Source organism: Mixophyes fleayi, chromosome 6, assembly GCF_038048845.1.
Source record: "Mixophyes fleayi isolate aMixFle1 chromosome 6, aMixFle1.hap1, whole genome shotgun sequence".
Classification (NCBI taxonomy): Eukaryota; Metazoa; Chordata; class Amphibia; order Anura; family Limnodynastidae; genus Mixophyes; species Mixophyes fleayi.
Genome location: NC_134407.1, coordinates 210878217 through 210905396, shown reverse-complemented (window position 1 = coordinate 210905396; position 27180 = coordinate 210878217). Strand labels below are relative to the sequence as shown.

Genomic DNA, 27180 nt, shown 5'->3' with positions numbered 1-27180 from the left:
GTATCTAGATCACTGCTCTGTCTGATTCCCCATCACTGTCATAGATACACAGGGACACTGCAGCCTCCTCTGTGTACCACGTGACTACAGCTGTCACATGACCCGGTGATATCACCATTACTGTCATAGATACACAGGGACACTGCAGCCTGCCCTGTGTACCACGTGACTACAGCTGTCACATGACCTGGTGATGTCACATCACTGTCATAGATACACAGGGACACTGCAGCCTCCTCTGTGTACCACGTGACTACAGCTGTCACATGACCTGGTGATGTCACCATTACTGTCATAGATACATACACAGGGGCACTGCAGCCTCCTCTGTGTACCACGTGACTACAGCTGTCACATGACCTGGTGATGTCACCATTACTGTCATAGATACACAGGGACACTGCAGCCTGCCCTGTGTACCACGTGACTACAGCTGTCACATGACTTGGTGACGCCAGAAGGGGAAGCTAGCATTTAAGCCACGTGACTACAGCTGTCACATGACTTGGTGACGCCAGAAGGAGCAGCTAGCATTTAAGCCACGTGATTACAGCAGTCACATGACCTGGTGATGTCAGCAGGTCTTTCCGATATTTTGGCTCTAGCTATCACCATAGTATCTGGTCGGTATGATTTGTAACACATTTTTCGGAATTAAACTCTGATTGTATAAGTGTGATCTATTTACATTATTAGCATTGTGTCCGATTTATATCACAGGAAGGTTATTGTAATGACATTTAATGCTATTTATGTAGGTGGGTGTGGTGGTTGATATATATATTGCATCTATATTTCATTTATATTTAGCGTTGTAGAGTTGGTAATGCTCATTTATGATACATATTATGGCAGGCTGTTTTTCCTGCCATTCACATATTCTTCACACAGAGTATAATACACATTGTAGCTGGTCGTTTTCCTGTCAGACACATATTAATAACTTATAATGGAGTTATATTTCTGTCAGTAACAATAGAATGCGATATTTAGTCTGAACACCCAAATTTGACAAAGGTATGAAATGTATGATGAACTTTATATAATACAGGACAACGTTGCAGGAGCACACTTTAGACACTAAAGACCTACTAATCACAATAACAAACATTTGTGTATTAGGCTCTGTAGTAAGCAATATATCTGAAAAAAATAGGTTTTTAGTGCACATTTTTATCAAATTGTGAATATATAATATTTGTATAAATACATAGTCACATAGAGTATAATACACATTATACGCTTTGAAGTTTATTATATTTCTGTCGGACACATATAAGACACAATATAAGACATAGGGGCTTGGTTAATGTCTGTCACATATAAACAGGTGGAGTTGGTTTTATTTCTGTCAGTATCATATAATACACATTAAAGTTGGAAATAATCTGGTCATTCACATACTAATATACAGATAGGGGCTGTTTTTTTTTTTTTTTTATTCCTCCCACTTTTACAGGCTGGTGGTATTAATGCCAGACACATATGTTTCTAATAATACACATTATACATTGGTGTATATAAACTTGTATATCTTCTCCTATCCAGTCTTTTCTTATCTCTATCTGATAGAGATATACTGTAAGGAATGGGCTTATTAGTTTCTGGAAGACAGGTTGCATGAAGAAGAGACCGTTTCAAGGTGAAAGCATCCTGTGTAGATCATCTGACTGAAAATGGAAAAGGACAGGTGTCACATGACTGACACAATATTAAATCTGACTCTGAGGATAATCTACCTGCTGACTGGAGAGGTGAGGGATTCTGGTAATGGCACAGTGACAGGTATTATCCAAGTTACGTTTCTGTATAGTGTTGTTTATTCCTGTTTATTGCATAAATAGCATTATGTTGCTGAGAAGAAGCGTAGTGCATGTACATCACCGACCAGCAGCGCCCATGTGTCAGGAGGACAGAGCCCCATCATGGAACCTCCACCTCACTCACTGATACATGAGAGAAACAATGACCAGAGGATTCTAGAACTCACCAACAAGATCATTCAGCTGCTGACTGGAGAGGTGACTGCTGGGAATGGGACATTATACAGTAACACCAGGGGATGTGTCTGGGTGATGACTGTATCATTGTGTGTGTCAGGTTCCTATAAGGTGTCAGGATGTCACTGTCTATTTCTCCATGGAGGAGTGGGAGTATTTAGAGGGACACAAGGATCTGTACAAGGACGTCATGATGGAGAACCACTGGCCCATCACACAACTGGGTAAGCGGAGGGATGTTTAAGAAAATGTGTACTTATATATGTGTATATCACATGGGTCATAGAGCAGTAACACTATATATATATATATATATATATATATATATATATATATATATATATATATATATATATATATATATATATATATATATATTATATATATAAATTGCAATCACAATGTCATTTTATCAGACACTACACAATTCCCTGCATTGATGTAGCATTCTAAAAACCATATATTTCTGACATATGAATTCTTGACGATAATAATACAGAACATTATTAAATGGGATATGTATATTATACCCATTGAAAATGCTAACTAAGAGAATGCACTTGTTTTGAACAGATTTGCATGAAGATGGTGACACTCCTGGAGGATTTCCCACCAATGTTTCTTCATCAGAGTGTACAAGTGAAGATCAAAGTCATATTGCCATCTTTCCAACAGATGATGAAAATACAAGCATTTGTTTGAAAATTATGAAAGCAGATTCGGTCTCTTGTAGAGAAGTAAAAGTCCCAGACATTAATACACCAACAGATAATTTACTATATACATCCCAAATTAAAGAGGAATCCGTCTCATGTGACAAAGGAAATCTCCCACCCACTGACCTTTATACACCCAGAGATCATACACAATATTCACCTACTCGTATTAAGGGGGAATCTGTCTCCTGTGAAGAAAGAAACCTCCCAAGTACCAAAAGTTATACTCCCACAGAACATCCACAATACAGATCTATTCCTATTAATGAGGAATCTGTCTCATGTGGAAAAGGAAATATCACAGGCTCAGACATGTATACACCCATAGATCACACACCGTATACATCTACTCATATTAATGAGGAATCCATACAATGTGAAAAAGGAAATCTCACTGACTTTTATACATCCACAGATTCCAAACAGACACAATATACGACTACTAAGGAACAATATAACTGGGCCGTCAATACAAAGGCAAAATGTAAAGATGACTTGGGAAAGCCTCAATCTAATTTTAACAGACCATATAATAAACCGGTTTCTCTGTACCCCCAAACAACACCGAGCACAGACCGGACTTATAACTGTTCAGAGTGTGAGAAACATTTTCCAAGTGAGTCACAACTTTTTAAACATCAGCTTGTTCATGCACCGTCTGAATCCTTTATCTGCACTGAATGTGGAATGTGTTTTTCTACTACGTCAAATCTGGTTGCACATAAAGAAAGTCACGTTGCACCAAAACCACTTCCGTGTGATAACAGTAGGATGCCGTTGAACCATAAATCTGTGTTAAAGTCACATGGGACTGAAGATAAGCTATATAAATGTCAATACTGTGTAGAATGTTTTAACAGTAAACTAGAACTTGTTACACACCAGATAATTCACATCAAGAAACCGTATTCATGCTTTGAATGTGGTAGATGCTTTTTTAGCCGTTCAGGCCTTGTTACACATGAGAAGACTCATACAGTTCAAAAACTATTTGAATGTCCTACATGTAGGAAAAGTTTTATTTCAAAAGCTCATTTTCTGTTGCATCAGGAAGTACATACAGAAAGTAAATCATACGTATGTTCTGAAACCGGAAAATATTTTGGAGATAACCCAAATCTCAGTAAACCTCAGAGAGTTAACGCAGAAGAGAAAACTTTTTCTTGCCCTGAGTGCGGAGAATGTTTCTATAGCAGTGAACATTTTCTTCAGCATCAGACTAGCCACTTCAGGAATAATCCTTTTATCTGTTCTGACTGTGGGAAAGGTTTTATAAGAAAATCAGGTCTTTCTAAACATCGGAGAGTTATTCACCAAGGAGATGCCTCGTTTTCTTGTTTTGGGTGTGGCAAAGGCTTTACTTGTAAGTCAGAGCTTGTCAGACATTTGACGGTTCACACGGGAGAGAAACCGTTTTCTTGTCCTGACTGTGGGAAATGTTTTTCGTTTAAGTCGGCTCTTGTTAGGCATCAAAGGATTCACAATGGAGATAGACCGCATTCATGCTCTGAATGTGGCAAAGGATTTTCATGTAACTCAGACCTCCTTAGGCACCAGTCTGTTCACCAGAAAAACTATATTTGTGTTTAAATGTGTATAATGCTTCAGCAGTAACTTACAGCTTGTTACCTATCAATTAATATCTACAGGAGATGAACAAAACTCCAATTCCTAAAAGAACAATTTGATGCAAAAGGAAATACTGTTACAAGATAATTCATATCTAAAAATAAATTATTGCGTAAATGAATACCTCATTTTTGCATTATAGGAATCTCTAGCAAATAGACAGGGTTGTACTCACCATTAAACAAGGTAATCTCCTTTCATCAAGAAGCATTTTAAGAGACAGCAAATACCACTTGATGTCATCAACTAAAATAATTATGCCTCTTCGAGAGAAACAGCTTTACAAATATATGCTATAATGTATATATTAACTCAGGGTTACGCAGAATAAAATTGACCTATATAGCAGTTGCGTGCTGTGGTGCTGAAAGTAAAATTGTGGATATTTGCATGTGGTTTTCACTTACTGTGTGAGTTTTTTATACTTTTGGTATTAATAAAGTATATTCTATTGTGTTAATTATTGTTTTTGTTGTCAGAATAGTACATTTTTGGAAGTAAGAGTAGTTGGGTTAGATCTATAGAGTTTGAAACAGTGTGATATTGACTTTTAATGCCCTAGAAAAGCCTGCCTAGATGTAGCTTACAGTTTATTTTCAGTAGAAGATATTTATGGAGACACGCCAGCTGTAGCATACTTAGGAAGTGCACGTTTACTGAGCGAAGGAGAATCCTTCCCTCAGTGAGGGGACACGTACAAAAAAATTGTGAGCGCTCTTTAAAAGAAAGAAAGTTAAGGTTTAATTACTCTACTTAAGATCAGTTGCTTCTTGCAGCAATCATTGGCCATCCAGTTTGGGCCTCTGCAATAAACCTTTAAATCTAAATGAGAAGGTGACCTCGGATCTTGCCTCCATCTTTCCATCGGGTGCAGAAAGAAGCTCCCGTATGCATTAAGAACTTAACTTCTCCTTATTGACAGACAAATCAATAAAGTTACAACAGGATCAGTCAAAAGACCCTCACATTATACAGTTAGTGGAAACACTTTCAATACTTATAGAAATTTAATCCCACAATGATGGACGAGTGAAACACTATATAAGGGCATGCACCTTTATTTCTAGAAATACCAGACAATTCGTTTTAAACTACATAGGATTCATAATATGTCAAGCTGAAAAGGTTCTATTGACTTCCACGTTATGCAATAACACCTGAGCCCAACTACCATCAGGGACATAGAAAGATTGAGCGATAGAAATGTAATATAGGATGTTACACTGTAACTATGTAGTGTGTACTGTTGTAAATAATTTCATTTTCCAGTAAAGGTTGTGCAAAATTTACACTCACCTATTCAAGAGGACATTTTTGTTTGATTAAAGGCCCAGCTTTCACAGTGAATAGGCGAATATGAATTTTACTAGAGTAAATGATTTATACAGTTCACACTATATACAACGATCAGCCACAGCATTAAAAACCACCTGCTTAATATTGTGTAGGTCTTCCTCGCGCCGTCAAAACAGCTCTGATCCATGGAAGATCTCTGAAGGAGACCTGTGGTATCTGGCAGCACAATGTTAGCAGAAGATCCTTTAAGTCCTGTAAGGTGCTAGGTGGGGCCTCCATGGCTTGGACTTGTTTTTCCAGCACACCCCACAGCTGCTCGATCAGATTGAGATCTGGGAAATTTGGAGGCCAAGTCAACACCTTTGTCATGTTTCTCAAACCATTTCTGAACAATTTTTGCAGTGTGGCAAGGGCGCATTATCCTGCTGAAACCAATGCCATGAAGGGGTGTACTTGGTACTTATCAAAGTAACATCACATGAATGCCCGGACCCAAGGATTCCCAGCAGAACATGGACCAGAGCATTGCACTGTCTCCGTGGCTTGGCGTCTTCCCCAGATAAACCGCTTATGCACCCTGCTGTCCACATGATGTACAAGAAAACGTGTTTCCTCAGACCAGGCTACCATCTTTTATTGCTCCATAGTCCAGTTCTGGTGCTCACGTGCCCATTGTAGGCGCTATCGGTGGTGCACAGGGGTCAGCATGGGCACTCTGACCAGTTTGCGTCTATGCAGCAAGCTGCGATGCTCTGTGTGTTTTGACGCCTTTCTGTCATAGCCAGCATTAACTTTTCCAGTAATCTGTGCTACAGTAGCTCTTCTGTGGTATTGGGCCAGATAGGCTAGTCTTCGCTCCCTATCAATGAGTCTTATGTGTCCATGACCATGTCACATGTTGTCCTTCTTTGGATCACTTTTGGTAGGTACCAACCACTGCATACTGGGAGCACCATACTAGACCTGCCGTTTTGGAGATGCTCTGTCCCAGTCATCTAGTGATCACAATGTGGCCCTTTGTCAAAGTGGCTCAGATTCTTACGCTTGCCCACTTTTCCTGTTTCCAACAGAACAACTTCAAGAACTGACCTTTCAATTGCTGCCTAATATATCCCAACCCGTGACATTGTCATTGTAACCAGATGATCAATGTGGTTCACTTCACTTGTCAGTGGATTTAATGTTGTGGCTGATGGATGTACACTTTATTCTATTTTGGGTTCCTTTTGCTCCGTAGTCTGTACAACTTGAGTTTAAAAGGAAGTCGGCTCCATCAATATTTTCTGATTAGCAAAACGTGAATGTAGATACCAGTGTCCAACCGTTTATTGAGGGGACAGAAAGAGGAGATCAATTCAACAAATATTGACAGATCAGCTAAGGACACTCTTTGAGCAGCATACCCTCACTTCACTTCCAGGGTTCACGTATTTCTTCAGTGGATTAGAGCCACCGTTCTCTGCCTTCCTCCAGGGAACTTGATAACAACTAAGAGTAAAAATTTTGATGAAACTATTGAGAATTTGGACGAAACACGGACATTCTACTGCAGGATATTTTAAGCTTACCTGTATTACCAGGGTTGTAATGATGCAAAGTCACGGGCTTTAATTCATGGTACTGTGTATATTATAAAAGTACAGATGCTTTATCAAGATACATGCCTTGGTGATTTCATACCCGGTGAGAGGTAGGGCAGCACAGTGGCCTAGTGGTTAGCACTTCTGCCTCACAGCACTGGGGTCATGAGTTCAATTCCATGGCATTATCTGTGAGGAGTTTGTATGTTCTCCCTGTGTTTGCGTGGGTTTCCTCCGGGTGCTCCGGTTTCCTCCCACACTCTAAAAACATACTGGTAGGTTAATTGGCTACTATCAAAATTGACCCTAGTCTCTCTCTCTCTGTCTGTGTACGTTAGGGAATTTAGACTGTAAGCTCCAATGGGGCAGGTACTGATGTGAATGAGTTCTCTGTACAGCGCTGCGGAATCAGTGGAGCTATATAAATAAATGGTGATGATGATGATGATGGGAAAAATATATTGTAATACATTGCTATTAGAGGACTAAACCGGGGAGCAAAATGTAAGATGGAACTGTATATATAAGAAAATTATTTTACCTTTGGAGTGGAAAAACACGGACACTACAAATTGGTGTGTTATTGCTTACAACCGTCACTCCAAAACTATTGTATAGGAGGGAGAATGAGAAACAGATTCTGAACAATCTGTGAACAATTGAAGAGTCTGTTGGTGCGACTGGCCTCATGTTGAGTGAAACAAACAAATGAGCCCTTCTATCTAAGATCACACTTTCATAGGTATCTTCATTATTAGTCAATGAGCCCTAGAGAGTGAGAAGATGGAAAATTAACTAAACTTGGAGTGGGTAAGTAGAAAGTGAACTAAGAATTGTATTGGATATAAAAAGAAAGGTGAACTGCCATGACAAGGAACAATCCCCAAAAATATCTGCAGAGTGTTTGGGAGGGAGAAACTGTGGAATTTGATGTGGTAAAAAGACAAAAAGCTAAGGAATCAGTCATTGTGACTAGCCCCAATGGGATTTCAATTAAAAGGAAGTATGAGATTTGCTCCTTAGTGAAAGAGATTTTAAAAATGGTTGCATCATTCTTATGACGATGAAGAGAGATCGATGTTAGTAATTGAGAATCCCATAGATTGTAAGCTTGCGAGCAGGGTTCTCTTACCTCTCTGTCTGTCTGTATAACCCAATATTGTTTTATTAATGTTTGTTCCCAATTGTAAAGCGCTATGGTATTTGCTGGCGCTATATAAATAAATGATGATGATGATGATGTTGATTAGAAAGCCCGATGGGCTTTGTCTTTAATAAAATTGTCATTTTAAAAAATGGCAGCGTGGCTCAGAGAAGCGGTAGTTAATCAGAACATTGCTTAGTTAATATACTCCTTTGACTCCGCCACTAGGAGCCACAAGTTGCAGCCCCCAAAGACGTCTCATCTGGAGTCTGCTGAAAGACAAATGCTGTACCACTTTGAAAGGGAAGCAGAAAATCAGGACCAGGTAGCAGAAAAATGTAGTAAAAAAAAAATAAAAACAGGACAAAGCCAATATCTAGGAAGTCAGAAAGTGCTTCTAACTCAATTTTGCAGGAATCAGATACATTGTACAGACAGTGGCAATATAATTTTTTTCTCGAGATTTATATATATATATAGCTTATCATGTCACCTAGTATATATTTTAGTTCTAATCGTCCATCATGTTTCCTGAACCTGGGACTATTTTCCCTCTTTGCTTTGCTCCTTGTGTGGCGGGTTTTGCCCTATTGTTTCCCAGAGTCCAGCCCTGGACACATTTGAGCCTTCTTGGCAGGAGGCAGGGAAGATATATGAACAGCATGCCTCTGCCAAGGTCATCCCTTCCTAAAATGCTTGGCCAATAGACAACACTTCTCAGAGCTAGCTGGCTAATCTATAGTAGGACAGTGTTAGAAAAGCAGAAGTTTAAAAAGAATTGTGCTGGGGAAGGAATCTAGGCTTTTTCCTCTGTTACCACTATAGGGGCTATTGTACAGTTGTGCAGCACCGCCTTTGGAATCCCTTTTGTTGCAGAACAGGGCATGTATAGTCTTGAGAAGTGAAGACAGTATTGGACTGTGTGGGCTAGCGAGAGCCTTACAAAGCATGCAGGTTAGCTTGGCAGTATGGGCCCACCAAAAGCAGGAAGACTCTTGGACTTAGTCACCCCCAACTGTTGTGTATCAGTGACAGAATAAGGAGAAATCGCACAGACAGATTTGCTGAGTGGCAGTACCGCCCCGACAGTGGCTAGATATTTTGCAGCGAAAGTTCACAATACTTGTGACAACTCTCACCACACATTACATGTCTTTCCAGTGTACAGGCATAATGATGAAGGAGCAAGTACTGTTGTCCTCAGTTGACTAGTTAATGATGTGTTTCTATCAGACTTCCCATCAACATCGCCTTATCCACTGTAAAATATGAAATGTCATCGTTGGCTGATCTCCTAGACCGGCGGTTCCCATAGTGTGCGCCACGGCTCCCAGGGGTGCCGCGGCGCTGTCACTGGGGTGCCGCGGGCCATCCATAAAAAAAAAAAAGAGAACACAGAAACTTACCAATCCGTCGGGCGCCGGGACCCAGCAGCCTCCTCTCTACTGCTGGGTCCGGATGCATGACGGATTGGTAAGTTTCTGTGTTCTCTTTTTTTTTTATGGCTGGCGCGGGCCAGAGTGAAAAGGATCGTGACAGCGGGGCAGCAGAGGACAGTGTGACAGCGGGGCAGCAGAGGACAGTGTGAGAGCGGGGCAGCAGAGGACAGTGTGACAGCAGGGCAGCAGAGGACAGTGTGACAGCGGGGCAGTAGAGGACAGTGTGAGAGCGGGGCAGCAGAGGACAGTGTGACACCGGGGCAGCAGAGGACAGTGTGACAGCGGAGGGGGACAGTGGGGCAGCAGAGGGTGACAGAGGGGGGCAGCGTGACAGGGGGCAGCAGAGGGGGCAGAGTGCCTGGATGCAGAGAGGGGCAGCGTGACAAGGGGCAGCATGGCAGAGGGGGCAGCGTGAGAGAGGGCACAGGAGGCGGACAGCGTGACAGGGCAGAGGAGGGGGACAGCGTGGCAGAGGAGGGGGACAGATTGACAGAGGGCAGAGGAGGGGGACAGCGTGATAGAGGGCAGAGGAGGGGGCAAGCGTGGCAGAGGAGGGGGACAGCGTGACAGAGGGCAGTGGAGGGGGACAGCGTGACAGAGGGCAGTGGAGGGGGACAGCGTGACAGAGGGAGCAGAGGAGGGGGACAGCGTGGCAGAGGAGGGGACAGAGGGCGAGGAGGGCCAGCGTGACAGAGGGCAGAGGAGGGGACAGCGTGACAGAGGAGGCAGAGTGCCTGGATGCAGAGGGGGCAGAGTGCCTGGATGCAGAGGGGGCAGAGTGCCTGAATGCAGAGGGGGCAGAGTGTCTGGATGCAGAGGGGGCAGAGTGTCTGGATACAGAGAGGGCATTTTTGCATACAACTAAATAAGTATTTTTGTCGTGACCTAAATACTTATTACAATTTTTTGACCCAACCACTACTAAAACAGGACTGCTCAGTAATTATTTTGGAGGGGTGCCTTGAAAAAATTATGGAGACTCTAAGGGTGCCGCGAACTGCAAAAGTTTGGGAACCACTGTCCTAGACTGTAGTTGCAGGCATATTTCCCCCAAATCACCCCACCCTCTAACTAACAGTGATCTCTTGATCTAGACAATGAAGCCTAATTATCAGGTAGGCCATTCCTCTGTGTATGCAACTATTTGTGCTGGATTGTATCTCTCGCTTTACTACATAAAGGGGAACAAGAAACCATGCACTGTTTCTTTGCACAATAGAAATGTAAATAAAAGATAACATTCAAGTACTACGGATAAATTGAAAGACCATTTTTTTATATTAAGGCTTTGAACTGAACAGTAACTGATTTGGCAAAAGAAACTTTCAAAATACACCAGAAAACATCAAGAAATTATAAACTGCTGCATGTAATGAGCAACAGAACAATATAAACGCATTAGAAAATCAATGTAACTACAGACGATTAGTCAAGAGCCATACATTTTTCTGCATTAGTTTTATTTTGTCTAAAGCCCATATACATTGTATCAGGATCCGTATGCTATTCTGATCTTTTGGCTGTAATAGCTGCAAATCTTCTAAATAAAATTATTAATAGATCATTTTATTTGTAAATAATATGTATTCTGAATGTAGGCAGTGTACCATGTGCTCCAAATATTTAGCAAAAAAAAAGGGAGGGGGAATCTCAGTGACAGTTTGCCCAAAATACAGCTTTTAGTCCAAATTGCTGGCTATTTTACTTTTTCTCTTTATTCCTCCCTCTTCTTGCTAAATGTTTTAAATGGATACAAATCTTTAATTGGGTATGTAAATGCGCTGGAAGGAAGGAAATTGTTCACTAAGTATGTATTAAAAAGGTTAGCCAGGTACAAATGCCTAGGCATGAGAGAATAGATTTGCAGTTTAAATAGACGCTTGGCAGATTGTAAGAGAGGGAATTAGTGTATGTTTTTGTTACCTGCATGAGTTTAAAAAAATATATATTTTAGAATAACAGGTGCTGTGTGATATGGAGGTACTATATAAATATTTACTACTGATACTACTTCTTCTACTACTACTACTACTACTACTACTACTACTAATATATACTATTATAGTAATAGTGTATCTTATGAACTATCAAAGCCTAGCACCAGGTGGCAGGGCCTAAAATTTGTTTGCTCTCCCGAGTTTGTGTGCGTGTGTGCAACATTCATACACACTACATACATAGTAACACTCCAGCTCACAATCAGCATTTATCACCTTGAACTTAATTTGCATTATATCGGCACTGTCTGTAAGTTTATGGTCTCTAGCAGTGTGTCATGATGAATCTTGTAATAAACAAATAAACGTAATTCAGAAGTGTGCTGGAACGCATAACCAGGAAGTGTAGTGGAACGCATAACCAGGAAGTGTAGTGGAACGCATAACCAGGAAGTGTAGTGGAACGCATAACCAGGAAGTGTGCTGGACCGCATAACCAGGAAGGGTCGTGGACCGCATAACCAGGAAGTGTAGCGGACCACAAAACCCGGAAGTGACATTTTAATTCCTGACTTTATTTAGACCCAGGTCTTTTCTTTAATTCCAGTTCCGGTCTTAGAAGGGACATAAGGTGGGACTCGATTTTTCCATTGGTTATTCAAGTTTTTGTTATGCAGAAGAAAGCTGGTTTTATAGAGTTGTTTACTTATTCCCCATTACCGAGTCCTTTAAATATAGTTTATATATGTAGGGAATGCCGTGTTCATGTTGAAATGAGTCGACTTGTAGTACATGTGAGCTTACTTAATATTATGTTTCTTAATGCATATATATTTTATTATAATAATATACAGCTAAAACATTAAATGTAGTTTTGGTAGATAGGATCTAGTTTTATGTATTTCATGTTCATATATAGATAATACAATTTAGAACTGGTTCCACATGTTCTAAACATTTGATCTCTTTATATTCCTGTTAGCCACATACAATACACATAATATATATTGAAGCTGGTTATTTTCCGGTCAGTTACATATAACAGACATTATACACCTTGTAGCTAAATATATTAATGTCAGTCACATATGTTACACATTGTACTCACTAGAGCTGGTTATATTCCTGTCAGTTGCATATAATTCATATTATACACATTGTAACTGGCTATATGTATTTACATCATTATACACATTGGAGCTTTTATTCACATTGTATTCTTGTCATACATTGGGGTAATGCATCCTCTTCTGTGAAATATATGGATATAAAAAGCCAACTCTGTTCCATGACCACATTCATGCAGGGCCGGCTCTGGCATTTCCAGTGCCTCCCTGCTAGACGCTTGCTCCTCTGCCCATGTGATGCCATGCAGCTAGGTGCCTATTCCGATTACTACTTTGTTCTCAGCTGAACCTTGGAGGCTAAGGGGGAAGCGCCAGGGCCAAAAATAAAAAAAACATGTGTGGCACCCTCCTGTCACGCTTATGTTCCACGGGCCCTGCATGTATGAGTCCACAGTATAATCATCCCTCACTGTATAAGGGTGGCTGCTCAACTTTTCCAGTCACATGCCTTCATGGTCTTTTTCATACATTCCAGCTCTGATGTCTGGAAAATGAAAGAAACACAAAGTGACAGGATGCAACCCATACCAATCTTCTTACCAATGGGTATTGTGAAGATACAACTCTAATGTTTAAATTTTTTGCTTGCACCTCTCGTCATCATCATCATTTATTTATATAGCGCCACTAATTCCTTTAGCGCTCTACAGAGAACTCATCCACATCAGTCCCCACCCCATTGGAACTTACAGTCTAATTCTATAATATAGACACACACAGACACAGACAGACAGACACCAGGATAAATTTTTGATAGCAGCCAATTAACCTACCAGTATGTTTTTGGAGTGTGGGAGGAAACCAGAGCACCCGGAGGAAACCCACGCAAACACAGGAAGAACATACAAACTCCACACAGATAAGGCCATGGTCAGGAATCTAACTCATGACCCCAGTGCTGTGAGGCAGAAGTGCTAACCACTAGGCCACTGTGCTGCCCTACCTCTCACCGGGTATGAAATCACCAAGGCATGTATCTTGATAAAGCATCTGTACTTTTATAATATACACATCATATACATCACTGGCAGGGCTCTAACACTTACAATTAATAAGTACAAAGGTGTTCACTGTCCACAACCCTATCACTAGGAAACTTCTAGTCACCATTCTCAGACCACTATGTCCACCGATCCAGTCCTTGGATTTTTCACTGCTCTGCTGGAAAAGCAGTGACTAAACCCAATGTCAACCTGCTTTTGTCTGGCACACACACAGATGTAGAGTTAGCAGAGTCTTGTAGACACATCTGGTCCAACAGGAGCTGTAACCCCTAGTCAGAACTGTCCAAGTAAAGGCTATCATATTTGGTGAGAAAAGTTTGACTCTCAAAACTGGAGTGAAAAGCCAGTCAGGTTCACAACAAAACAAACTTGACAGTTGCCCTGTTTGTAAGGCATGGTATAGATTGCAGCGTTTCCCAGTGAGCCTACATAGCAACATTTAACAACAGTGCTTAGAATATATTAAACACATATAAAGTAATACAATCAATATGACATATCCTGGCAAGAAGAAATGCCATGTGGGCTTAACTTTTATTATCAAATAGCCTGGCACCCTGCTCTCACAACATGCATATTCTGGAAAAGAATTGTGTAGGTTTCCCTTTTATTGGGAAAAGTAATCTTGAATAGGGTGGCCATCCCCTAGGACGCATCTCCTATGCACTGCTGGCGTCCATGATGATATTTAGCCTGTACAACGGGTGGTCCAATTTGCAACCTTTTCTCATAAGCGGCGTACTCTCGAGGATCTTATGCAATGGTCCTAGTGGGATAATATTTAGCACTAAGATTTTAAACACTATCAGCCTAAAGGAGGAGGTGGGTCCACCATGGAGCTCTGCCTTCTGGCTTGCTTTCAAAATGGGCCATTCAGTGTAGGGGCTTAATACTAACATAGACTCAGTGACACACGTAACGCATAATAACTTTATGGACCTTTGTCTTAATTCATCATTTCTATTTGTAGAATCCTTTAGGGGTATGCACCCCCATTTGGCTGTTAGTTATGCATCTAAGTGGGCACGCAGTCAGGTGTAGCCATTTCGATGCTCTGTAGCATGACCTCTCTCAGTTATTCATTAAGCATTATAGGTATAATTGCTGTTACCTGTGTGTCTGTTGATTATCTGTGTAACATACTTGTCTGGAACCTCTACTTTGATTGATCTCTGGTAGTCCTGACCTTTTGCTTCTTATACTGTCTTTGCCTGACAGTTTTACACTTTAATGTTTCACATGATTCCTGACTCTGGATTGTTTGACCCGGCCTTCCTTTTCCATTTTCAAATATCCTTATCAGTAAGGGATATCTAGCGCTAAAAAAATAAAGGGCCTGTAGTAGGTGAATAGCAAGTATAGCCAGGTTATTGTATACAGGAATGTTATTGTATAACCTTACCTAAAACTTCTATGGAGGTAAGTTCAGCTCGACACTTGGCCAATCAACTCCTAGTTCTGGTTTCTACTAACTTAGATAAATTGCGATTACAAGTTGAAATGTCATGTAAATTCTTCTTAAAAGTCTGCTTTTCTGGATTGTGATGCTGGCGGCAATTGTCTTGATGCCTCTTGCTGGGAGTTTAATGGGGCCATTGGTTCCTTTATACTTCCTTTTCAAAATATGTTCTAGATGGAGAACTCTAGGAGAAGTGGTTTCTTTTAGAACTTCATAAGTGTCTCTTGATGATGAAATTCATGTTGAAAAATATATATTTTTTTAATTAACTTACCCTCTATTACTATGTTGTTGGGTTATTCTTTGCTTCTCAGTCATGATTCACTTGGTTGATTGTGGTATGGGGATATTTTTATATAGAGTTCCAGTTGTCATAAATATTGCATTGTTTACCCAGTATGCACTGCCTCCATGTCTTCAGAAAATGCTCCAGCTGTCTATTGAATTTGTTTTGAACAGTATTTTCTAAGAATTACGGCAATATAAAGTGCTGTGAAAAAGTATTTACCCCCTTCCTGATTTTTGTTATTGTGTATTTGTCCAATTGGATGTTTTGAGATCTTAAGACAAAATTAAATATTAGATGAAGGAAATCTGAGTGAAAAAATAATACTTTTTTAAATTAATTTAATGAACGCAATATACAACACCATCTAGCATTGTGTAAAAAGGTAATTGTCCCCAATAAATGTTTGTGTCACCTCTAGCTGCAATGACTCTATCAAAACCCTTCCTATATCAAGACATTCATACCGCTCTGAAGGAATATTAGCTTACTTGTCTTTGCAGAACTGCTTTCATTCAGAGACATTGGCAGGTTGGGAGCATGAACTGCTAATTTCAGGTCCTGACCGTTTCTATTGGGTTTAGGTATTTTATTTGACTAGCCATTCTTATGGGGCCTTGCTCTTGTGTTTTGGATCACAGTCTTGCTGCGGGACCCAAATATGCTTCACTTTTATCTCAGACAGAGTTCTATGTAGCGAAGAGGATGGAATGCTACAATAACAGCTGCCATCAGAGTTGTCTATGGGGGGGGGGGGGTGTTCCTGATGTGTGGTCACCAAATTTTTGAGGCCCCCAGCTTTTTAGAAAGCACCATAGACTTTGATTACATAATTTTCTGAATAGTATTCTGCACAAAAATAAAATTATAACATATACTTCTACTCTTGGTGAAATAACATGTTTCTTTGGCCTCCATGACCACCTCTATGCAGACGACTTACTAGTCCACCTTTCCTCTCTCCTTTTCTTTTATCCCATGAGTCCAACTGCCTGTCTGCCATCTCCACTTGGATATCCCAACACTACCTAAAGCTGAAATGTCCCTCCGACCAGTGTCCTACCACCCTCTAGCGTTCCCTTCATTGACATCATCACAGTCTCCCATGCCTGCTGCCTTGGTGTTATTCTTCACTGCGTCCTCATCTTTAGTGCAGATATATCTGGTCCCTTGAGCTGTCCTGTCGCTTCCTCCTTCAAAACATTGTCAGAATACACCCGTTTTTCACAATACCCAAACCCTTATCCACTCTCATCTTCTGGCTTGGCTACTGCAACCTTCTCCTAACTGGCCTTTCCATCACCTATTATCTCCTCTATAATCTGTCCTGAATAATGTGGCGAGACTGGTTTTCCTCTCTTGATACACCACCTCGGCTGCATCAGCCTGCAGATCCATCCACTGCCCCCCTTAACCTCTAAAATCTAATGTACACTACTCACCTACAAAGCCCTCATCAAAAACCTCTTTGACCTTGTCTTCCTCATACCCTCTTAGATCTGCATCTGACCTGCTCCTCGCTTCTTCGCTGATTACCGCTCTTACTCCCTCCTTCTTCCTTCTGTGCTGCTCCCCACTTATGAAACTCACTGCCTCGCCGGACCAGAATTTCCCCCAACCTTCCAACTTTAAACTGGTCTCTCAAATCCCATATCTTCAATATAGCCTATCCTACCCCCTTTGGGTACTACCAGCTACGATCCCAGTCCGCTAACATCTACTGTTTCCGCTTTGCCCTCTCCCTTTATGATTGCAAGCTGTAACAAGTATGGCCCTCGTTATCCTCGGTTTCAAGCCTGCACCTTTTCTGTTACACTTGTATGTCCCCTTGTACTGTTTCTATGATTTATTTTTTTCTTTTGTATGATTTGAACTTTAAGGCACTGCAGAGTTATGTGGAAGTATGTAAATAAAGAAATAAATTATTGTGTTGATGATGATATACGTAGCCAATTAATGAAAATAGTTGGCCAGAAATTATATAGATAACTATGGCCTTTGTAATATTATGTATAAATCTACTTATAGAATACACAATGATAGATCCCTTTTAAAATCTGTCCAAAGGTGAAAGAGTCCACATTTACCCTCTTCCTGACTCGCGGAGGATGGACAAAGACCAGAGTCATACGACTAAAAAGATTTTAAATCTCACCCTGGAGATCATCTATTTACTGACGGGAGAGGTGAGGGATCCTTGGAATGTCTCAATGACACCGTTATAACCTTGTTTACTAATAGAGGGTACACATATGTTATTACAGTAATGTGTGTGTGTGTGTGTGTATATATATATATATATATATATATGAGTCCATCAATGTCACAGACTGGTTGGTACAGCAGAACACACAGGAGAGGTAGAGTGTCATAGGATGTTACAGTAGGGGAGATGACCTACAATGTCATAGGTAGGAAGGTACAGTGCCACAGATGGAGAAAGTACAGTTCTACAGTATTTATCAGTGTCGCAAGTGAGAGAATTGTATTTTCATAGTACTTATTCTGTTAATTGGCAGAGAGGGAGACCGTTCCACATTATCAATCCATGCCACAGGCTAGAAACTAGTGCACCATAGAATCAATCAGTCACAGTGGAAAGAGGTATTGTTCCACATAAGCAATCATAGTCATAGGGTTGAGATATACAGTTCCACAGAATCAGTCAGTCATCTGGAGGAGATATAGGTTCCTCATAATCAATCAGAGTCACAGAGAAACAGTTCCACAGAATCCGAGTCACAGAGAGGAGAGGAACAGTTCCACAGAATCCGAGTCACAGAGAGCAGGGAGACAATGTCACAGAGAGGAGAGGAACAGTTCCACAGAATCCGAGTCACAGAGAGGAGAGGAACAGTTCCACAGAATCCGAGTCACAGAGAGGAGAGGAACAGTTCCCCAGAATCCGAGTCACAGAGAGGAGAGGAACAGTTCCCCAGAATCCGAGTCACAGAGAGGAGAGGAACAGTTCCACAGAATCCGAGTCACAGAGAGGAGAGGGACAGTTCCACAGAATCCGAGTCACAGAGAGGAGAGGGACAGTTCCACAGAATCCGAGTCACAGAGAGGAGAGGGACAGTTCCACAGAATCCGAGTCACAGAGAGGAGAGGAACAGTTCCACAGAATCCGAGTCACAGAGAGGAGAGGAACAGTTCCACAGAATCCGAGTCACAGAGAGGAGAGGAACAGTTCCACAGAATCCGAGTCACAGAGAGGAGAGGGACAGTTCCACAGAATCCGAGTCACAGAGAGGAGAGGGACAGTTCCACAGAATCCGAGTCACAGAGAGGAGAGGGACAGTTCCACAGAATCCGAGTCACAGAGAGGAGAGGGACAGTTCCACAGAATCCGAGTCACAGAGAGGAGAGGGACAGTTCCACAGAATCCGAGTCACAGAGAGGAGAGGGACAGTTCCACAGAATCCGAGTCACAGAGATGAGAGGGACAGTTCCACAGAATCCGAGTCACAGAGAGGAGAGGAACAGTTCCACAGAATCCGAGTCACAGAGAAGAGAGGAACAGTTCCACAGAATCAGTCAGAGTGACGGGGAGGAGCTGTACCATCCACAGATCCAATCATAATCCTAGGGAGAAGAGGTGCAGTTCCTCGGGATCAGTCAGTCGCATGAAGGAAAAGTACACTTACAAAATATCAGTCAGTGTCACCGATCGAAAAGCACAGATTCATTGAGTGTAACAAGTGGCATATGTGCAGTTGCACAGGATCAGTCAATGTAACATACAGAAGATTTAAAGTTTCACATGATTAGTCAGTGTCATAGACAGAAGGGTAAAGATCTACAGGTCCTGATATGAGTATTTGAAGCAATGCATTGCTCCTGTATGTTTGTCAATTAATAAAAGCTGGCCTTGCTCATATCCCAAATAGACTAGCATTATGATACACCTTTTATAAATATATGTTCCATTAAGTCCTTGTCTGGACAGTGATGTTTTAAAGTTCTTCTTTACACAGGATTATATGGTAGTGAACAAGGAGTCTGGTGAGTGTGTAACACCCAGCAGCAGTCCCCGTGTGTCAGGAGGATGGAGCAGGACCCAGAGCCCCATCATGGAACCTCCACCTCACTCACTGATACATGAGAGAAACAATGACCTGAAGATTCTAGAACTCACCAACAAGATCATTCACCTGCTGACTGGAGAGGTGACTGCTGGGAATGGGGCATTATACAGTAACATCAAGAAATGTCTCTTTAATTGTGTGTCCCGTTCCAGTAGTGTTATGTTGTCGCTGTATATTTTTCTATGCAGGCATGCTATTACATAGATGATGATGATCTTTGTGAAGACCTGCTAATTGAGAATCACCAGCCTCATACGCCACTGGGTAAGAAACTTAAATCACAGACATGTTTATGGATATAACAGATTCCATGACTGTCTGTGGTCAACCTAATTAGTTTAAATATGCAGTATGCTAATATAAATAAAAATATCCTAGCTGAAGTGAAAAGGCTCCAGATTCCTTATGAGGACTTTGCGGTGCTCCCCAAGATCCTAAAGACATTGGGGTATATTTACTAAACTGCGGGTTTGAAAAAGTGGAGATGTTGCCTATAGCAACCAATCGGATTCTAGTTCTCATTTATTTAGTGCATTCTACAAAACGACAGCTAGAATCTGCTTGGTTGCTATAGGCAACATCTCCACTTTTTCAAACCCGCAGTTTAGTAAATATACCCCATTATCTCTGTTATAAGGATTTGGACAGGTCGGTCACTGACCAGGTTTGGCCCAAGATCTTCCAATTTACCCAGACAAACTCCTCAAGCCTATCATTCTTGGAAACCCAAGGTCCTCTCTAGATGATACAAGTGCGCTTTCCAATTGTCTAAAATGCATTGTCTTGGGTCTCTGCAGGAGGTTCAGAAGTTGGACACCTCTCAACATTTTGTGCGTCTCATATTGACTTAAGGCGAAGGAGATAACTGCAAATTTTGGGTTGCCCTGTACCTCATGAGTAAGGCTTCTGATTGCTTAATCTACTGAAAATGGTGATTTCTCAAGATAAAAAATGCTTCTAAGACATTTGAATAATGCTGCCAAAGCAGTGATACCAGTCCATTGGACGTCCCCCACTCCCCCCTCGCCGGTAGAGGTGGCTGAGCAGAATAGACTTCTATGTGGCCATGGATTGAATCTTCATGTCTGGTTTAGATCACTCTGCAGTCCAACTTGTTACCACTTTAGAACCATCGCGATCATTAATTTAATATTTTTCTTCTCCGCTTGGTGTAAATCATGGCTTTAAATAATCATGAGAGTTAGGGGACACCTGGGTTGTCCTTATTACATGTATATTATTTTTTTTAAAAAAAAGATTTATTACTAGCAAGGTTAATACATCTTAGTCCTGGTAACATATCCAAACATCAGCAAAGTAATGATGGTAAAAGTGTAGTGAAGAAGAGTCATGAAATGGTAACATTCAGGAATATACCAAGTCATTACAGTGATGGGACTTAGGGAACCTAATGGGTACAAAAACAATATTACCTGTGCCTTTTTTTTGGTGTTGTCTTTTTTTTTTCTTGTTTACATTGGGCAATGTGTGCTTAGAAAGGCACCACCACTAAAGTGCACTTGGAAAATGCAAAATCCATCCTATTAAAATGAAAGGATGAGATCTGATCACTGCCAACTCCGAGCTAGGGCAAAACGCATGAAAATGGCTGTACACCCTTCTGCAAAACACGGGTGCACATAAAAATACGCCCTCTCCACCCCTTTCACTCTTCTAATTATCTCACGCCACAAAATTAGGTTTAGTATTCAGAGTGCTGTGAAAAACTAATCACATTGGGGGTGCCAATGGCACGGAAGGCCTTCGTTCTGGCCAGCTTCTTCTATTAACCGCAGCAAACTTCTGCCTTGCCACCAGGTGACTATTATCATCAAACAGTTTTTGGCTCCGCAACGTGTTATTTTCCAAGATATCCATTTTTGTTTGCTTGTTTGTCTTTTTTTAAAATTTTTATTTCTTCATGGTACATGATTCGTTATTTTGCCTATGGTTATGTAGTGTTGGTCATGGTCAGGTTCCAGAGTTCTTGTTTTGTTTATGATTGGATAGATGTTCATCTGAGCTGGCTCCTCATCCCTGCTTTAATTCAGCACGAGATATTAACCCAGCCTCTGCATTGGTACCTAAGGATTTGCATAAATCCATATTTTTTGCAATCTATATCCGGATTCTCCAGCGCACACATCCAGAAGCCTGAGCTAAACTTCATCATTTGTGGCCTCACAATGTATGCAACATGGCTTACTAGTACAGTTTGTTACATTATGTTGTTGTACCTTTTGTTCACTTTGTCTTGTGAAATTTAACTACTGTACATTCCCTCCCAGCAGATAGATCTAACGCTAGAAATACAGCAGGAACACTCCACAACCCAAATTCCTTAAGGGATTGCAGGAAAGAAGATCAAAGTGTTAACGGCACAAGGCAGGGAGCCATATTGTCGATGACGTGTAATGAGGACATGATCAATTGTATTAAGAATGTGACTGAGGAATCACTTGAAAGAGAAAATCTCATAGACTCTGGCACTTGTGCAGCTGCACAACAAACAAAGTATAATTCTACTTCCGGTAAGGCGGAATCAGTCTCATGTGAAGAAGGGGCAGTCACAGAATCCGAAATTCATACCCAGACAGAACATACAGAAATAGAATATACGTTGGTTCATATTAAGGAGGAGTCTGAAGAAGAAAATCTGACAGATACTGAGGCAGATCATGCACAAATACAAGATAGAACTTTTCATACTGGGGGACCTGATCTAGTGGATAAGACTACAGAGGCAAGTAATAAGTACTTGTCAGTAAATTGCACAGAGGGTATTCAGAATCGTTGTGATATGTCTCACCAAATAGCACCAGGCATAAAGACTTATAAGTGTTCAGAATGTCAGGAAAGTTTTACTTGCAACTCAGATCTTCTTAAACATCAAACCCATCATAGAGGCTCTAAGCTATTTATGTGCTCTATATGTGGGAAAAATTTTACCAGTAAGTCCAATCTTGCTAAACATCATAAAATTCACACAGGTGAAAAGCCATATTCTTGCTCTGAATGTGGGAAGTGTTTTAGAGAGAAGCACTATCTAATCTCACACCAGTCTGTCCATAAAGGAGCACAACTAATAGCATGCCCTCAGTGCGGGAAGGGTTATACCTCTAAATCAAACCTTACTAAGCATCAGAGAATTCACACAGGAGAGAAACCATTTACTTGCGCTGAGTGTGGGAAATCTTTTAACCAGAGATCTGTGCTCCTAACCCACCACAGGACTCACACGGGAGAAAAGCCATTTTCCTGTCATCTCTGTGGAAAACATTTTACTGATAACTTGCAGCTCATCCGACATCATGTTACTCACACTGGAGAGAAGCCGTTTTCTTGCTCTGAATGCGGAAAATGTTTTAGTCAAAAGAACCTTCTCCTTAAGCATTTAAACAATCACAAGTGACCCCTTCTCTTTTACTATAAAGTGTTGTAATAAATATTAATAAGGTTAAAAAATTAAATAAACAATCACAAGTGAAAGAAGTGACTATTTGGAATGGATTTGCATATTTTACTGTGTTTTGCGGATACCAATTGTTCCTTTTGAGTGACGGTGAGTGAGTGTATCCCTTACAAGTGCAATAGGCTGTTCTTAATCAATAAACACTTAAAATTGTTTTTTAGAACCATAGCTGTTTCAAATGTAAAATATCTGCACGTATGATCAGTACCTGTCCTCATGTAGAAAAAAAAATAGATGTGTTAGGAACCCCAACAGCCAGCACTAGTGGTGGGGACAGACTTGGCTGCAGACTACAGAGGGTCGTGAATTGCGTACTGACTGAGGGGAACCCCAGGACAACGAAGTGAGGTCCAGAAAAGGGTCAAATAGGTCATAGGCAAATTAGCAGAGTCAGTATCCAGGCCAAAGATCAGGGGTCACAGGCGAGCAAACGAGGTCAAAATCCAAGCAAGAGGTCAAAAGGTCACAGGCAAAAGCGTAGTCAATTCCAGGCAAAAGGTCAGCAACAAAAATCAGATCAGAGGATATCCAGAGAACGAGCAGGGTAGTATACTGGGAAGCAGGGACTATAACCGGCAGGGAGGGCTTGCCCCTTCCTGCCTTAAATACTAGTGTGGACCAATAGGAAACCCTCCCTGGGAGGACAGGAGAACAGGGTCCAGCTGGCAATAATTACAATATTCTTTTGCGCACGCGCCCGGCTGACCTAGGTGCCGGGACGCGGCGCTACAGCCAAAGAGCGTCTCGACCGTTGCCTTGGCAACGGCCGGGACATAGCGGAAGTGACGTCCCGGTCGTCATTACGACGGCCGGGACGAGAGGGCACCAGAGGAAGCGAGTTTCGGCGGTGCCTGAAGCCGCCGCGGCTCCTTACAAGATGTTTTGGTTAATAGTCTTTCATACGGTAAGGAATCAGTTTACATAGCTATAAATATATTTTCTAAAGCTCTCTGTCACAAACTGCAGTGCTAACCTTCTAAGCCTCCGTGTCCCGGCTGTTGTCCAGGCACCGGGACATCACTTCCGGTCCATCGCGTCACGGTTACCTTGCTAATGACCGGGACGCCTGTCAAGCCTCCGCACCGGAACAGGCAGCCGCGGCACGTGCATGTCTGCAATAACTTGATTGAAGTCCTCTGTGCTGGCATGGGGGTGCGCACTTCTCCACTTAGGATTGCCTCCTATGCTTAGCCTCCTTGCTGGTTATTGCATTCTTGCTCTACAATTGCTGAACCTGCTCCTTTTCCTGAGAATCACTGTCTGACTACTTTTGACCCTTTGGCTTGTTACCTTGACCTCGCTTATTTGCTGATTGCCCCTGACTTCTTCGGGGAACAGAGTAGTTAGATGAGGAGGGGAGCAAGGTGCCTTCTGAAATAAATATTCCAAAGCAATTTTTTTTTTTCTAGGAACCAAAATGGATCTGTACATTCAGAGAACCCGTTATTCTAATCATGTTTGTCTTATAAAGCAATTATGTAGGGATCATAGAATGACTGATGTGGATGCCTGAAACTATCTTCAATGGAATCAGCCCAGGACAATGATCAAATCCTTTAGGCTTCCTGTGTCAAGGAACACAGAAGTAATGCACGTTACTGATTGCTTCATCCGCAGCTCACTTCTCTTGACTATTATGCTGGGAGATGGCACTAATGACCAGGGCCTGATTATCTAATAAGCATTTTTTTTTCCTTTCCCTACTCCATGGCAGCCCTTACAATGGGTTTATCCCTGATCAGCTAGTGTAGACAGGAAGAAATTTGTTCCACCTGGCCCCTATATAAGGCAGCTTCTCCTCTTCCTCAGTGTCTTTTCTTCCTGTCTCAGCAGTGTTAGAACAGGATAGTGTAGTGAGTGTTTGTTATTTTTGTTTGTTATGTTATTCGAGAGGGCTTACCTGAGGTTATGTCTTTTTCCTCTGGGCTGTATACCCTGAATTGTTGTTCTACAGGGATATTTACCTACAGTGGTGGATAAATGTGACCTTAAGTTGTGTTCAGATCTTCATCTAAGCCACACAAATAAGTAAAGAGTATCCAATAAATTAAATAACACAACATTATTTACTTTTTTATTTATGTATTGATCAAAATGATTCAACATTAAATTTCTTCATTGGAAAATGTATGTATGTAAACCTATGCTTTCCGTAACTCTGTGACACCCTTGAGTATCAATGACTTAAATCAAATGTTAACGGTAATATCAGTTCCACAGTGATGGGAGCAGGGCAGTGACCCGGAGTTCCATCCTCTCACCTTATGGACTTAGGGACTTTGAGCAGTTGCGGTCAGCGGCCTCTATACGGAACCCTGGGGAGTAGTAACTTACTCCTTGCTGTCCTCCCATGCACACTATTCTTGTTATTCACACTATTCCTTTAACCTTGTCCTATCAATGGCGTTCAATTTGATCAATATGTACACTATCTGCCGGACCGTGGATGTTCCAAGTTATCATCAACATACTCAAGCCATTTAGAACTGAGATTGATTTAAATAGGATGGGAAATGCCAAAACTAGTGGCAGGGGTGTGGAGTATGTGTACACATTGAAATAGAGGAGCATGATATTAAATGGTATACTATATAAGTTGGTTTAGGTAATTCTAGGGAACAGCTGGTTAGCAATAAGTGGATAGTGGAATCTAAAAGATGTTCTATGAACTTGGGAATGAATTGTGTGTTACCTGTCCATTGACTTACAAAGTCTCCAAGGATCTGAAAGATTGTGTCTATTCTTTAAAAGGTGTATATTTTCCCATTGGGAGCTAGAGGAGACTGTTGATTGGTTTGTTTTATCCAGTATTGAGTTGTCTACAGTATTGCAGTCTTCTCCCCCTATAAAATTTGGGGTATCCTGAAAAAAATTATATTTTGTGTTCTTTAACTACCTCATTAGTTCTCATATAGGATTGCAAGATAGCGTCTCAATCATTTTTAGAATTTCGCTATCACTGGTCTCAGTTTCTTACCCCCTTTTATACGGTCTGGACCTAGCCTGTGTGCACTGTCAATGATAACTGGATTGGTGTCTACATTAATCCCTATGGCTTTAATTAGAGCCATCTGGAGGAAGTCTAAGATGTCAGTTCTCTTAATGGTTTCATATATATCACTGAACTGAAGGTTGTTACAACTGTGGCGATTTACTAAGTCATCACTAGTGCTCTGCTCAAGTGATGTAATACGCTTTATTAGTATCTAGGTGAGCGATAACTGTAGTTATAGTATAACATAAAATTTTTTACTCTACCATGAACATTAAGATTGAAGACATTTCCTTCACCATCTCTGCAGCAGAAGAGGTGACCAGTGATTTTGATGTTATTGGAGTTTCAGATTTGGCTAGAGGTAGGGAAATAGACTAAGAAGAGGGGGGAGCACTCTTTGTGATTGGGTGCTTGTTTTGATTTGCACATTCTACTAGTAGGTTTTTTAACTAAATATTTTTCCAACAGCAGAACATTTAAATAGTAAGATGTTAAGGTTGTTTATTTAAACTATAAAGTGTTAATCTCAACAGCTTAACGGTAGTTATGCAAAATATGTGCAAACAATTTTTGTGTTATAGCAAAATGCTCGGTACACTGAAGCTAATTAATGTAAGCAATAATTTCAGTTCACATAATGCAGAGAAAGGAGTAGCACATTTCTCTTAATGAATAATAAGTCAGCTACTTATGTTGTGATGCCGAAATAGCCACTATGGTCTGTGAAGAGAGAAAAAAAAATTGGGGAGGCGAAGTTCCACGCTGGGAGGAATTGTGCTTTTGTTATAAACCGCATGTAAATCATCTCTCCGTACTCCTGAAGTTAACAAGGATCTAAAGATATGTTTAGTGATCACTATGGGTGTAGTTATGCAGGATACATACAATACTGATGTGGAATATAAAATCTCAAAAGAATGTACAGGAAACAAAGTATATTCAATTAATGTTACATGCCAATATTATAGTCATTTATGATTATACATGGACATTTTTTTAAAAAATAAA

At 41.0% G+C, this 27180-nt stretch overlaps 3 protein-coding genes across 5 annotated transcripts in view; all 3 read left to right on the top strand.

Moving 5' to 3' along the window:
- LOC142160027 (uncharacterized) overlaps positions 1-27180 on the top strand; it is a 334423-nt gene that overhangs the window by 107949 nt on the left and 199294 nt on the right. The window lies entirely within an intron of this gene.
- On the top strand, positions 527-4805 carry LOC142159843 (uncharacterized). 2 transcript variants are annotated; one of them, XM_075214644.1, is made up of 4 exons: positions 527-623; positions 1549-1754; positions 1845-2224; positions 2574-4805. In XM_075214644.1, the coding sequence occupies exons 3-4, from the start codon at positions 2140-2142 to the stop codon at positions 4304-4306; spliced, it is 1818 nt and encodes a 605-aa protein (XP_075070745.1). In that variant the 5' UTR covers positions 527-623; positions 1549-1754; positions 1845-2139; the 3' UTR covers positions 4307-4805. The 2 variants fall into 2 exon arrangements, with proteins under 2 accessions (XP_075070745.1, XP_075070744.1); XM_075214643.1 differs by lacking the exon at positions 527-623 and having other exon boundaries at positions 797-1754.
- LOC142159907 (uncharacterized) lies at positions 12327-23211 on the top strand. 2 transcript variants are annotated; one of them, XM_075214774.1, is made up of 5 exons: positions 12327-12372; positions 17685-17803; positions 19595-19786; positions 19894-19969; positions 21997-23211. In XM_075214774.1, exons 2-5 carry the CDS (start codon positions 17726-17728, stop codon positions 23115-23117), a joined length of 1467 nt encoding a protein of 488 aa, XP_075070875.1. In that variant the 5' UTR covers positions 12327-12372; positions 17685-17725; the 3' UTR covers positions 23118-23211. The 2 variants fall into 2 exon arrangements, with proteins under 2 accessions (XP_075070875.1, XP_075070873.1); XM_075214772.1 differs by having other exon boundaries at positions 21994-23211.

Coding starts and splice junctions, on each gene's coding strand:
- LOC142159843 (XM_075214644.1), top strand. CDS start 2,140: ATGGAGGAGTGGGAGTATTTAGAGGGACACAAGGATCTGTACAAGGAC. Junction 2,225..2,573: donor CTGGCCCATCACACAACTGG/GTAAGCGGAGGG, acceptor TGTTTTGAACAG/ATTTGCATGAAGATGGTGAC.
- LOC142159907 (XM_075214772.1), top strand. CDS start 17,726: ATGGACAAAGACCAGAGTCATACGACTAAAAAGATTTTAAATCTCACC. Junction 17,804..19,594: donor TCTATTTACTGACGGGAGAG/GTGAGGGATCCT, acceptor TTCTTTACACAG/GATTATATGGTAGTGAACAA. Junction 19,970..21,993: donor CCAGCCTCATACGCCACTGG/GTAAGAAACTTA, acceptor ATTCCCTCCCAG/CAGATAGATCTAACGCTAGA.